General features: G+C 43.5%; 1 protein-coding gene across 1 annotated transcript in view; it reads right to left on the reverse strand.

Annotated features, from left to right (window-relative positions):
• The window catches only part of Rsu1 (Ras suppressor protein 1), a 187,875-nt gene that overhangs the window by 137,643 nt on the left and 36,014 nt on the right, over nucleotides 1–14,218 (reverse strand). Inside the window, exon 4 of the mRNA XM_028870519.2 lies at nucleotides 4,585–4,705. Within this exon, the coding sequence (XP_028726352.1) occupies nucleotides 4,585–4,705 (121 nt within the window). The remainder of the gene's footprint in view (nucleotides 1–4,584; nucleotides 4,706–14,218) is intronic.

The raw sequence follows: 14,218 nt of genomic DNA on the forward strand, positions 1-14,218 counted from the left end.
TAACGATCAGAATTATCTCCAGTTAGAATGTTGGTTGCCAGGGCCTGGGGCAGAGGGAGAAAAATTAGTTGTTTCAGGATTGCAAGACAAGAAACTTCTGGAGATTTCACGTGCAGCAGTGTGAAAATAGCACTCTTGAATGACATGCTACAAAAAGGTTAAGATGGCAAGCTTTACGATCCATATATACACATTTATATGTGTGTGTTGTGTGTGTAATATGTGGTGGCTAATGTTAGTTGTCAACTAGACACACCTGAAAAAAAGGGAATCTTCACTGAAGAATTGCTTCTATGAGTCTGACCTATAGGCACGTCTCTTGGGGCACTTTCCTCCTTGCTCATTGGTAGAAGAATGCCTAGACACTATGTGCCATCCCTCACACAGGCGGGCTGAGCTCTATAAGAAAGGTAACTGAAGAACCCGAGGAAGCAAGCTAGGAAGCAGGTTTTTTTCCCTCTAGTTTCTGCTCCAGTTCTACCTTGAGTGCCTGCCTTGACAGACTATAACTTGTAGGCCAAAAAAACCCCTTCAGCCCGCAAGTTGCTTTTGGCTATCATTTTATTACAATAGAGAAGCAAATTATGTGTACACACACACACACACACACACACACACACACATACACACACACGTGTGTATATATAAAAATCTCAGAGAAATTTCTGATATTATCTTTTATCCTTCAAGACCTTTAATTTTCTTATTGCAGCTCTCTTTGATAATACTTAAAAATCAATTTAGAAACATTTCAGTGTAAACTGACAGACACTGAAAGGGAGGAGAGACTCTGACAATGAAAATCAATCCAATCATTGATCATTCTAATAAGAGATACAATGTTGCCCACCTCTACCAACCAGGCCTCATGAGAAATGACTGAGCACCAAGGAAAAAGTGATTTGCAAGTCTCAGATAGAGGGCGTCCCAGGATGACTTTGCACAAAGCAAAACAATCTCCTGGACCACTCACCTCCAGAGGCTGTGGCAGCATTCCTATGATGTCACAGTCTGTGAAGCACATCTATGTCAGGTCTTTCATCTGGTTCTAACTGCCAAGTGCTTATAAGATGAATTCTAGCAACAAACTAGGCTGACCATCCAGAGCAGTTCGGTGTGGTCCTCTACAGTGAAGTTTGCTCAAAACCTATTCCCCTGCAAACTCAGAACACCCATGGCTTTTGATTTCTTGTAAAATACACAATGCACTGTGCTTTAAAAATTAAGAACAGATCAAAACTTTCTCTTATGAGCTGGCCTAAAGTTTTCACGTCTTGCGATCATCATAACAAACAGCTAACACTACATAACTCAGAATCTGGTTTGGTTGAGTGTGTCTCTTGGGCCGTGGATGCATGTGACCTAAGCCCTGTGCTTACAGTCTCCCAAGTGCATACTTTCATCCTACCTGCCTACGCCACGCAGTTCTCTCTAACCTGCCTTCCCTTGGCCTTCATGTGCACGTATAAATCTTCATGACGTTCAAGAACGGAAACTCCTTTATTGAAACCCATCTTAATTCCATTCCCAGGGAACTAAAAGTTTTGTTGAAATTCTTTGGAGCAACTTCTATGGAGCCATGGAATTAAACACAGGAAGTATTACATAATCAACAGACTTAGAGCCAAAATTATAACAATTCCAAAAGGGCAAGGATGTAACTAAGGTGCATGTCTGTCAAGTTTACCCTTCTGTCCTAAGATAGCCCAAACTCAACTGAATCAAGCCTGAGCTCATGTTCTTTCCAAACATGATTCCATGTCAAATTCCATGTTAGCTGCCTAACACAGCAATCTAGACTATATTCCTCCCATCAGTAACTGTATTTTTTTTCTTCTATATGGTTTTCAAATTAAATCCCCCACCCTCTCTCCTCCACTGTCACTGACCCAGATCACCTCGGACACAAAGGTGGCTTCCCCATTGGCCTCTTGACCTCTACCCCAACTCCCATTAGCTCTCTCTCTCTCTGCACCATGAGCTTTCATCCAGAACTGCTCTCATTTCATACCCACTACTCTTCAGGTCCAATTCCTTAATCATCAGGCATCTGCATTCAGAGCTCCGTTGTATAAATCGGGGTAGCACTTGTGACTCCCTGCCATCACCGACATCCATTTGTTTATTACTGGTGCCCCCACTGTAGTGTGAGCTCTGTCACAGCTGGATTGCTAGTCCCTAAAATGGTAGCCAGCTGGAACTCAACAAGCACCCGTTAGGTGGGCAGCAGGCATCCCCAAGTGTCTGGCTAGCCTGGCATCTCACTTGACCACCACCTGCCTCCTCTTTTACATTCAGTTACACCCGTGAACTGCCAATAAACACCCCAGAACTTGCAGGGCTCTGAGCTTTGAAATGTGTCCCTCTCTCGACCTGAGATGCCTGCTTAGTTGTCTACACCAGAAACGCCTTCGTGTGCATTGGGTGGGTTCCAGTGTTCATCCTGTGGGAAGCCTCCTGAGAACCCCATCTACGGGCAAATGTTTTTCATGCCTCTGACTCCATGCAGTTCCATCAGTTCCAGCACAACTGTGACCCTACTGTGTTCACTGACAGTGTGCCCTGCCCCCATCTAAAGGTCCACACCTTGATATTTATCCTTGATCCCCATCAGCAATACTGACAATAGAATGAGCACTTACACAGTCAAGAAATAAATGAAAACATGAGTGCAACCTTGATGATATAATCACTAATTCTGTGCTCTGATTAACACATATTAGGTCATGTTCCTAATTACATATGTTATTCAAATATGCATTGTGCATTAATATCCTTATAATATACTAATAAAAGTATATAATATAGTAACAAATATACACATATATTTTAGATGTATTTTATAACCTTACAAATGAACAGCTTAATAGTAAAATACATTTTTAGCATTTTGCATACTAATTACCATACAACTTAATTTTCTTTGTGTGAGTATGTGTGTGTGTGTGTGTGTGTGTGTGTGTGTGGTTTATGTACATGTGCATACCTGTATGTGTCTGTGGCATGTTTTTTTTTTTTTTTTTTTTTTTTTTTTTTTTGACATTCTCTGTATGTGCCTCTGTGCAGGCCAGAGAAAGACATAGAGTGTGTGTCTTCCTTAATCACTCTACACCTTATTTTTTTAGACAAGTTTTCTCACAGAACCCAATGCTTACCATTTTGGCTAGGCTATCTAGCCAGCAAGCTCCCTGGATCTACCTGTGTCTATCTCCACACCCCCAGTGCTAAGATTACAGGTATGCAAGGCAATCATGGTTTTTTTTTTTTTTTTTTACATGGGAGCTGGGAATTTGAAACTAGTCCCTCCTGGTTTCAAACTAAGCACCCCTTACCCACTGAGCAATCACCCCACTACCAGGACCTAATAATCTTCAAACTCAAGAACTAAATGCATAATCCTTTCTTTTCTGTTTCATTGATGGGGAGCCAGTGTGAGAACCTTCTGGCATTTGAAGGGAGGTTGCCCTCTCTTTCACTCCTCTTCCTCTCACACATTAGCAAGCAGATGCTCACAGATACTGTAGAGCCGGTCTCTTATCCAAACTGAGCTTTGCAACAAGAGTATCTAACCGAACCCCTCACGTAAACAGTGGACTAGCAACAGTTTCACAAACTCCCTATGAGACTGACAAATATCCAGCATACTTCTCTTGCCATGTGTAGCTCACTAACATAATTATAATATCCAGTGGCTACAATTTAATGACTAGATTGGCTTGCACAGAGATGGAAGCATGAATGGACTAACATTCAGTTAACAGCTAGGGCCGTGAAGATGGATTTCAAAAGCCAAAGTTCCACTTGCCATCCATGGGGTCTGATGGACCCAAATCAATGGAGGTCTCCACCTCACTGGGCCACCGAAGTCAGGGGTAATCAGGAACAAACGCCTTAACCGCTTGAGAAGAGCTTGGCTGCCTCTCCATGTAAGAAACGTGTGGAACCCTGCCCTCTCCACCTCACACATGTGGACAGGGTCAAGTGCTGGCACAAGAACTCTGCGAACTGCCAAGCAATACACGGATACAAGGTACTATTATCTTTCACTGATGCTTGGCTCTGGACCTCAGCTTAATCACTCTGCTTTCTTCACCATGGTGTAGAGAGCGTAGGACTGTTCCCTACTCCCACAAGACGGAAGAATGCCAAGAAATCGCAGTATGACATGAGGGACCACTGCACGGAAGGAATGTTTTTCAAACTATTTCTATGTAATACACCGAGAAAACAGTCCAACCGTAGTCCAGCTCCTCTGAACAATCAATGTTATGCAAGTCAGTCCTCTCTTGGCCAACATAACAGAAATAAAATTGTACTGGCAACAAAATATCATGAAAAATAACTTCCTTGTTATGCCAACAATTAGCTTCTCAATTAGCTCTCAACGAGATATGCACTAATGGAGGACACTGAAAGGAAATATTAAAACACAGCCTTTTCTTAAGCCAGAAACAGAAAAAGCAATTAGAAATCCACTTCTCCTGTGTGATAGCCATTTAAATGCTGCCCCTCGCTTGCCCACACCCGGCATTGCCTGTAGCTCTCTACCCTGCAGGCATGTCTTCAAGTCTGTCCGATACTCACCCGAGGTTCAGGTGTTTGAGTTTCTGAAGGCTACTGATCTGGGTGGGCAGTTCCTCGATCTGGTTGTTGAAGAAGTTAAGCACCTCCAGGTTCTTCAGCTCTGCTACATTTGGGGGCACAGCTATGGGAATAGAGACACTGTGTGTGACTTCATGGTGTAAAGGATGCTAGCCACGCATTTTGCTTTTAAGTGCAAGTGAGGTCAAATTCCAGTGTTGTCCACATATGGGTCTGAATTACATTTGGTAGGTTTACTTATTTTCATGGGTAAAAAAAAAAAAAAAAAAAAAAAAAAAAAAAAGATTTATTTTTTATTTTTTTATGGGAATAAATTCATTATAACCAAGCGGAACTTGAAGTACTTCCTTTTAGCGATTAGATTCAATTATCTGGCATGGCGCTTCAGGTGTGCAGAGAGGATGGAAGCTGGAATGAAGGCAGGAGACCCCACACCACCGGCAGCCTCTTGGGGAAGAGTACACAGCACAAACTTTCTTGCCACAAGTCTAACAGTTGCAATTATTTTCTTCCTTTTGGTTGCCTTGAATCTCCAGCAGTAGATAGTTAACTGCAATGAATGAGGGTACATTCAAGCCTCTTAAATAATCCCGTGTCTGAGACGCTGTCCTTGTTAACATTGAACTCAATCGCAGCTTAAGCTCAACCTGAAATAGCACCATATTCAATGTTCCTCCTTCCTAATTGTGGCCTTCGGAGTAATGTGCTTTTATCAATACACACACACACACACACACACACACACACACACACACACCAGATTAACAACTGATCAATGCATTCTTATGTAGAAATTCAAAGAGCCTACACATTAGCATGGTGTGGACAGTAGCGTGCAGATCACAGAGGAAGATAACCATCTGCAACCTGCAAGGGGTCTCCTTACCTGTAGTCTATGCCTGTGAATACAAATTAAAAGCCTCAAAAGTAATGCCAGACCTCAGTATCTGCTACTTTGGGGACAAACACATTGAACCCAGGATACATGAAATACCAGCAGCACCTTTTCCTTTCAAATGGAAGAGTCATGACACTCCAACTAATTCTTATACAGGCTGGGTTTACTTATTATTAAATCACATCTAGGATTCAATCAACCAAAGGTCAAAAATATTTGGAGAAAATCCTGCATCTGTCCTGACCTTATACAGCAGACCTTTCTTGTCATTACTTCCGAAACAATGCAGTTTAACAAGCATTTGGATCTCATTAGGTAGTATCCGTAATCTAGCAATGATTCAAAGTGCATGGACAATGTGCATAGGTTATGTGCATATACTGTGCCCTTTTACATAAGGGTCTTAAGAATCCTTGGATTTAGTTAACCAAGGCTCTAGTAACCAACCCCTAGTGAACGGAGGGACAAATGTTCCATTTTAAATGGAACATTTAAAGAGAGAGGAGTGGGACCTTTTCAACATATTGTCACCTGTCTATCCTACTTGCTATTTAGCTTTCTATAAGCAAATCATGCAGCTTGTCCATGGTTCACAGAAACGATACTTTCCAAACTTTCCAGATAACTAAAAATATCAATGTGGCCTTGGATCCAGCACAGGCAAGTGGGCCATGCCTCATATCAGAACACTCACTTCCCATTCCAGCAGCTCCCTTCTCTCCTTCTGCCCCTACAGGCTGGGAAAGCCATTTGGTGGGCCAATCTTCCTGACTCTGGGTCAAGTCTAAACTCAGAACCAGGAGTGCTTGTGCTCAGAACCCTTGCGCAGCTGTATGAAAATCCCAAACATCTCAGATATGGGTCCAAACAGCCATTCCAAGAACAGCATTTGGCAGCTCCCAGGCAAGACAAAATCAAGAAAGGGATTATACCGTTCATGTTCACTCAGAGTCACTATTTTCAACACGGAGAAATACCCCAGGTATCAATGGCCTAATTTCTTATCATTTTGGTTGTGAGCCTGGCCTTTAACGGCTGAGCCATCTCTCCAGCCCTATGGCCTAATTTTTAAGAGAGACTACTTGGGACAATGGAAAGGAAATGCTTTCATTGTAAGGAGGGACATGAAAGATAAAGATTGGTATGTACTAGAGCCACAGGCAGGCAGCAGTGGTCCCATGACTGAGCCTTGCATTAGCTCCCAAAGTGGATGGAGATAAAGGGACCAGTATTGTATGGAATAGTCTAGACAGCCGGGAAGAATTCCAAAATGACTTGTGGATACTAATACAAATAACTAAGAGCCTAGCTTGCACAAAGTGACTGCAACAGCATATTTTAGGTGTATATACTTTCATGTAAATAAGTGGTGTTCACTTTATATAAGCAATTACTGAGAAAGCCATCCAACTTTACCCTGAGGGTCACATGTTCCCTCCACAGACCACAGTGAAGGAAGGGCAGCTCCCAGAGACCTAACCCTTTCCCTTGTCTACCCTGGAGCCATCAGAAAGCCTCCTCTCACTACAGTGATCGGATTAGCTTGAAGAGCAATAAAAAAAGTTACTGAAACCAAGAGAAAATGATGATCTCAATTTAGCCACAAACCAAGAATAATGTGGCCAGAATTCCTGCCGCCTCCCCAAACTTACTCTGCCAATGCAATTAAATGCTGGTCTAAAGGTATCGCCTCTTTGACAGGATGAGAGATTATTTCACTCTCCTTGCTAAAGTGGTCCAATTTAAAACCACCAATTATGTTAAATGTGATTTAGGACTTGGTTTAGTGGACACAAACAATAACCCCACATTCAATTTGCCAAGCCTCTCTCAGCCTTTTGGTGTGCATTTGAATGTGTTGTCTTGCGACTCCATTCACACTCAAAGGGAGGAACCAAATGCATAGCTATTATTTCCCTGTAAACTACATAATTTTTCATCAGCCATGGTAAAAATAGGAAGAATAACATTCAGACTTGTCCTGGACAGAGGACCATTCATCCAACCAAAAATCAGAGAACGCTATCCACGTACAGGATGCTATCCTATCCTCTTGACATCTAGCATAGTAATGCTTTGCAGCTAAAGTGAGAGCCTTGCTGTGCTATTTAAAGAGAGAAAGTTATAAAAGAAGGGTTGTCATAGTCTAGTGTGGAAATGGAGCCAGTGTTTGGAAAGCCAGCTAATCCCCAACAAAACCATGACAAATGTAAAAGGTTAGCAACACAAAGCTGTGGTGAATAAATCATGTGCATACATAGCACAGACGATCCCAACCGTTCATTATGAAAAGGCGGCTGCAAAATTTCACCAGTCAAAAGCCTCTCCTGGAGGATTCCAAGGCATCCATGGGACACATCAGCAAAAAGAAGCATTTGAAAACATAACTAAGCAGGCTGGTGAGATGGTGCAGCAGTTAAAAGCACTTGCCAAGGCTGATAACTTGTATTTAATCCAGGGGGTTCACATGATGTTATATAAGGACCACAAGCTAACCGCTTGAGCCACTGAGCTCCAGGGGATCCACATGATGTAAGGAGTGACTGCAGAGGTTCTCCCTGAAATCTAGGTGTGCACCATAGCATGTGAGTACAAGCGCGCGCGCACACACGCGCACACACGCACACACACTCATACACTCACTCCAGCAAATATACACAATTTAAAATTTTTTTAAAGAGAATATAATTAAACAGTGTACATCAATGTGTCTCTTATAACCACACAGAAATCTGCCCCACCTGCCTGTGTGGTACATGATCTGTGAGCATTGGGTCTATAGACAATGCAGAACTGTGCACACAGAAGCAGCAGAGGAACACTAAGGTATCTGATCAAAGACATCATAGACCAGATCAGATACCTTAGTGTTCCTCTGCTGCTGACTCTGCTTTGTCCTTACTGTGTGTCTCCTTACTTAACAGACAACCTTAGTGTTCCTCTCCTGATTCTGCTTTGTCCTTACTGTGTGTCTCCTTACTTAACAGACAACCTCTCTGGGACTTATTTTCCTCAAGAGTAAAATGAGAAAGCTGGATTGTGGTCATTTTAAATCCTATTCTACCTGCTTTTAACATTTCATGAGCCTAAGAAGAGAAGGATTGTGAAAATCAATAATAATAGATTTAAATAATGCAACACTGGGGTCCCCAATTAGGATGCTCAGTCATGTAGAACTTTGCTTGTCACAAAGAACTTAGTAGCATTTTCTGTCTTGTCAGTGACAGTTCCTCTAATTTTCAGAATTCAGTTGCTAAATTTGAGAGGAAGGCCATAACTGTTTTCTGCTGTTCCTAGGCTCCCCAAGGTCACACTCTGTGTCGATGGGAAGACCACATCACCTCTGGGGATTTTTTCAGCCCAGATATTAAGCCTGTTTGCAGAGTGCTTTCTGGGGTTTCTAACAATTTGAGACAAACTAACCCAGCACAGCCCTGTTTCTTCCTTCAAGTTTTCCTTAATGAAAATGAAACCAAACCAAACAAAAAACCTGAAACGTTGTCCCCGAGGTCTGTCTATCTATTATGCTGGCTCAGACTCAGCAATTCAGAAAATATTCTCCAAAGTATCTGGAAGGTTCCACAAGAGCCCTGGGGGACTTAAAGGTCCCATTAGCTTGTCTTTGAGGGAGTTCCATTATAGCCAGCAAAGTGTCACACTTCTGCAATACCATCACTCGGGAGGCTAAGACAGGAGGATGGCAAGTTCGAGAACTACAAAGTGAGTCCCACTTAGAGTTCCACTTAGGCCGCTATATAATACTTCCGTGGGCAAGAAGCCTCATACTACACCTCTCTCTCCACCCCACTTTACACATCACGGGCTAGAACTCCAGCTGGAAGAAATCAGTAAGTAATTCTGTTAGTGAAAAAGGGTGTGACTCCTAAGAGGACATTTTATCACCATGCTACACATATTTCTAAAATTTATGTGTATGGATAATTTGTCTGCATGCATGTCTATGCATCACGCCCATGCCTGGTGCCCGTGGAGGCCAGAAGCGGGCATCAGATCCCCTTGAACTGGAGTTACAGATGGCTGTGAGCTGCCATGAGGGTACCGAGAATCAAACCTGGGTTCTCTGCAAGAGCAGCCAGTGCTCTTGACTACTCAGCCATCTCTCTAGCCCCTCACCGTTTTATATTTACAACTGGCAGGAGCTACATGGCCAATCAGTGACTCTTAAGAAGGGCTTTACTCAACTAGTTGGCAAGTAGCCAAGTGGCCCCAGCAAAAGGAGGGGCCAGACAAGCCGTGGTACAACAACAGGTGCTCCACTCTCAGAGAGTTCTGTTCTATGACGTGAAATTAGTGAGAATATATCTTAAAACATTTTAGGAGTTTATCCACACAGCAGCCAAATTTCTCTGGAACCAAGCGGCCAGTGGGTAACCACTATTTATACAGATGTTTAAATCAAAGCGGAAAAAAAAAATCTACTGCTATGATTAGGATCTGAAATGACCTCACAGGCTCATGTTTTGAGCACTTGATTCCTGGCTGGTGGTGCTGTCTGGGGAGGCTGTGGAGTCTTGAAGAGGTGGAACCTGGTGGCTAGGTAGGCCTTGAAGATGACAGCCGAGCCCCTGGTTCACACCCCACTCTCTCTACTTCCCGGTCCATAGTCATGTCAAGTTAGGCCCCACGCCCCTGCCACCATGAACGGAGTCACTCTACCATGCCTGCCCAACTAGGACAAACTGAAAACCGTTGAAACCACATGCGAAAAGAAACATTTCCTCATTAAGTTATCTCCATTGCATTTCATTGTTTGGTGATATTCGGAAGAGCTGGACAAATCCTGTGAGGCTCATGGTTTCGACACTCCTTATTTCCACCTCTACAGAATGTTCTCTTGGGCAGTACTGCTCTAGGACTATGCCTCTTAAGACACAGGGTACAAACCTGGAGCACCGGGAGATTCACAGATGGGGTGGCCTAGATTTTTATCCCAGTGGCATGGAGATGGGCCTGGGAACCTGCATTTTCCATCAGCTCCAGTGGCTGCTGCTGCTGTTGTTAGTAGAAAGCTTTTACTAGTTTGGAAATTTTTCAATCTGTTGGTCCTTTTAAGGTCACTTCTTCAATACCTATGCCCACTATTCCACACAATTACAGCGACAGTCATATAAGCAATCTTACCCAAATTAAGAGTGAGCCCAAGGACTGATGAAAAGTGGGAAAAGGAAGAGAAAAAAAAATACTGTGAGACCAAGCCACCCAACCTGGATGCTACCATGACAACATTTCTAGTCAACTCCTGCTTCTCCAACAGAGACTTTCTGGTGAAAGCAGTGGTGGGTAGGATAAACAGCATACAGAGGTAGAACTCCTCTAGTCACGAATCACCCAGGAGCAAATTCATCGTGAGCAAGTGTGGTCCTGGAGAGACAGCTGAGGTGTTATAGTACAACACCAGGGCCTGACTACAGCATATTGGATAGATGAAGACATCCCACAGACTGGCTTGGGTGGGCACAGCCGTTCCAGGGGCTTTTTGCGCAAAAGCATTTTGGCCCCCCCCAGGCTAAGAAACAAAACTGTGAAGACTGACAGGCTCTGGGAACAGCAAGTATCATGCAAAACATAAGAATGGGAGCTCTGCCTGGGTGCAGCCCACGGAGGGGTCAGGAAGCCGTGCATTGGTCTTTGGAACCATATGGTTAGTACTGACAGTGGTTCTCCTATAGCTCCAGAAGGGCAGTTAATAGACCGTGCACCATGTCGACACCCACGCTGCCAGGAAGCCAGGAGCAGCACAGAACATGTGGGTTTTCCATCAGAAGCGAAGGCATAAAATCCGGAGACGACCTTCTCCCAGCCCCCACCACCAAACTTCGGGGTGGTGAGAACTATACTGTGACGACTTTTTTGCAGCAGCACCAAAAGCTGTTTGAAGCTCCAGTGATTGCTGGGCTGGGATATGGGGCCCAAGGGACCCAGTCCTCATTCAATTTCCAAAGAAGCAGATTCATACTTCAGCTTTAACCTCCTTTATGGGAAGCCACTGATGGAATGCAAATTCCCACAGGACGGAGAAGTGGGAGACCTGAGCACGCACCTCACAGGGCCATGTGTCTGCAAAACACAGCACAGGGCTGAGAGCAGCAGACATTGGGGTGCATGTACTTGCTGAGGTAGAATGTGGAACACCATTGCTACCTGTCCATTTTCAAGGACACAAAGGTGCCACCTAACCCAGACCCAATAAACCCCCAACGATATCACACTGGAGGGGGTCAAAGCAAATTACAACACACAGCACTGTGTTGAAAACCCTAGTGCATTAAAAATGTCCAGTGGGGGCAGCAAGACACTTCGGGGGCAAAACGCTTGCCCAGAAGCCTGATGGGCTGAGTTTAATCCCCACAAAGCCCATGTAAAGGTAGAAAGAGAGAACTGACTCCACACAGTTGTCCTCTGCACACCTCCACATGCACACCATGGCAAGTGCACCCCAACACACACGCACGGACGCGTGCACGTGCACCAATAAAATTGTTAAAATAAGTATTCTGGCTGTGGCCATAACAAATGAAAATATGTGGTCTTATTTTGCGTGGAGCGGGTGGGGTGGGTATTGAGAGACAATGTCTTTCTATGTAACAGCCTTGGCTGTCCTGGAACTCACTTTGCAGACCAGGCTGGCCTAGAACTCACAGAGACGCACCTGCCTCTGTCTCCCACAAACTGGGATTAAAGGCACACACCACCACTGCCCAGCATGGTCTTATTTTTTACACTCTAGGCTTTTGTGGCCTGTCTTTTAAACAGAAAAGAGTAATGGGTAGTGAAGAATACTATGTTGGCTTGTTCCTACAACAAAGGTTAAAAAAAAAAAAAAAAAAAAAAAAAAAACTACCAATGGCAGGATAATACATGAAAATGAGCAAGGCTTCTCATAACATATAACAAGAAGGATACAACCATTCAAGACGAAAAAGGAAGCTAGCATTTCTCTGACCAGGTAGTCTATGGAACAGGATACTGGATAGCCATGGTCCTCCTGTAGCCTGAGTGAAACCAAGATCACAGAACCTGTTTTGAAGATGACTTGGAGCATGGCGGAGGGGGGTGGGGGCGGGGGACAGACAGGCCTTCAATCCTTACCCACCACAGCTAGAAAACAGCCCCCTAGTCCCACCAGAGGCAGTGTCTGGCCAGGCTCCTTACATGCATGCCAGTTCCTACAGCAAACCAGGAATCCTATCCATCCACGCCATTTCAATGATTCCGTGTAAAAAAAGAGATCTTTATTCTCACATGCAAATACTTACACTCCTTGGAATTTTATATGCAAATAAAAAAGGTCATTTGTATTTATGGTGATTAATTACCTTTGTTTTCTGGCCCAAACCACAAGGTAGATAATGAAGTAATTATATATTACTGTACGAGTCTGAAGTTCAGAAGTACACTAATCATGTTCGGCTTCACGGATTTTATGAGATTTCCTCCAAAGCAGCTATTACAGCAGTGAATTACAGTAGTTACAGGTTATTTAAAAACATAAAGTTTATGAAACACTGAAGCAAGTTTTCATTTAAAAGGTTCTAGATGTCCCTCAAGGTAAAAATAAAAATTCACCAAGTATCGAAGCCTCCACCTTAATGGAAGGCCACCATCTCCCCAAGTATTATTAGACTTACAGGTAACTCCAGTAATTCCACCTGTGGTTAATCAACAAGGATCTGCAAAGCACGTGTGCCCAGGGACATACACATTTCATGGGCCTCCTTAGGATTCTGCAGCTTAAGTAGTTTTATGAACCAAAAAAAAAAAAAAAAAAATCCCTGAGTTAAGCACTGCACAGACACACAAATATGGTCTCTCTCTCTCACCAACGGCAATGTGAACAATCAGACAAAAATTAGGAGGAAATGGTACAAACGAGCAATAAGGCAGATTTTGTAACATGAAACCAAACAAGCAAAAATGTATGTCCCTGAGCTATAGAAAGTGTGCAGGTGTAACTAAAGGAAACTCATAAAGAGCTGACGGCCTGGACTGCTTCCCTTCTGAGCAGACACAACGTGGTCAGTGCCCGAAGCCTGCACTAACTTAGCAGAGAGGAAAGAGCAGGCTAGCCCATGCTGTCTTCAAGAGGACTTCCAAACCCCAGCTTCTGCTGGAAAACACACTCCTCATTATGCCTGATTCTGGTTTCTCCGCTAATTCAGTCACACATCAGCAGACAGCTTTCATTTGGGGGTTGGCAGAACAATTAGCACTCAAAAAAGAAAAAAAATGACACTCAGAGGTATGGGACAGAAGTGACCTCTAGTGAAAAGGAAGAAAAGAACAGCAGTCATCCTAAGGAAAAAATGCCTCAGAAGTTCAGAAACATCAAGAGAAACAAGAGAAAAAAAAACCCAAAAAACAAAAAGACACAAGGTCCTCCAGCAGACACAGAAGAAGTAAGCTTGGGATGCCAAAAAAAGCTTCTTGGCCTCTTTGATGTACATGCTTTATTATGTGTAGCGTAGCATAGCGTAGCACAGCATAGCATAGCATAGCACAGCATAGCATATGAACACATGTATGGTCTATGTGGGCTTACTAACAATAAGAGGCAGACAGTACTTAAATCAGACCTTTCAACACATGCTCAGGGCATGCTTTGCCAATAGCTTCTGTTTTCCTTTACAATTGAGAATTACTTCAATAAGAGGCCGCATGGGGTGGCTTCCTTCCTATCAGAGCATATGTTTAGAGGCT

The sequence above is a fragment of the Peromyscus leucopus genome, chromosome 5, assembly GCF_004664715.2.
Source record: "Peromyscus leucopus breed LL Stock chromosome 5, UCI_PerLeu_2.1, whole genome shotgun sequence".
NCBI classification, from domain to species: Eukaryota; Metazoa; Chordata; class Mammalia; order Rodentia; family Cricetidae; genus Peromyscus; species Peromyscus leucopus.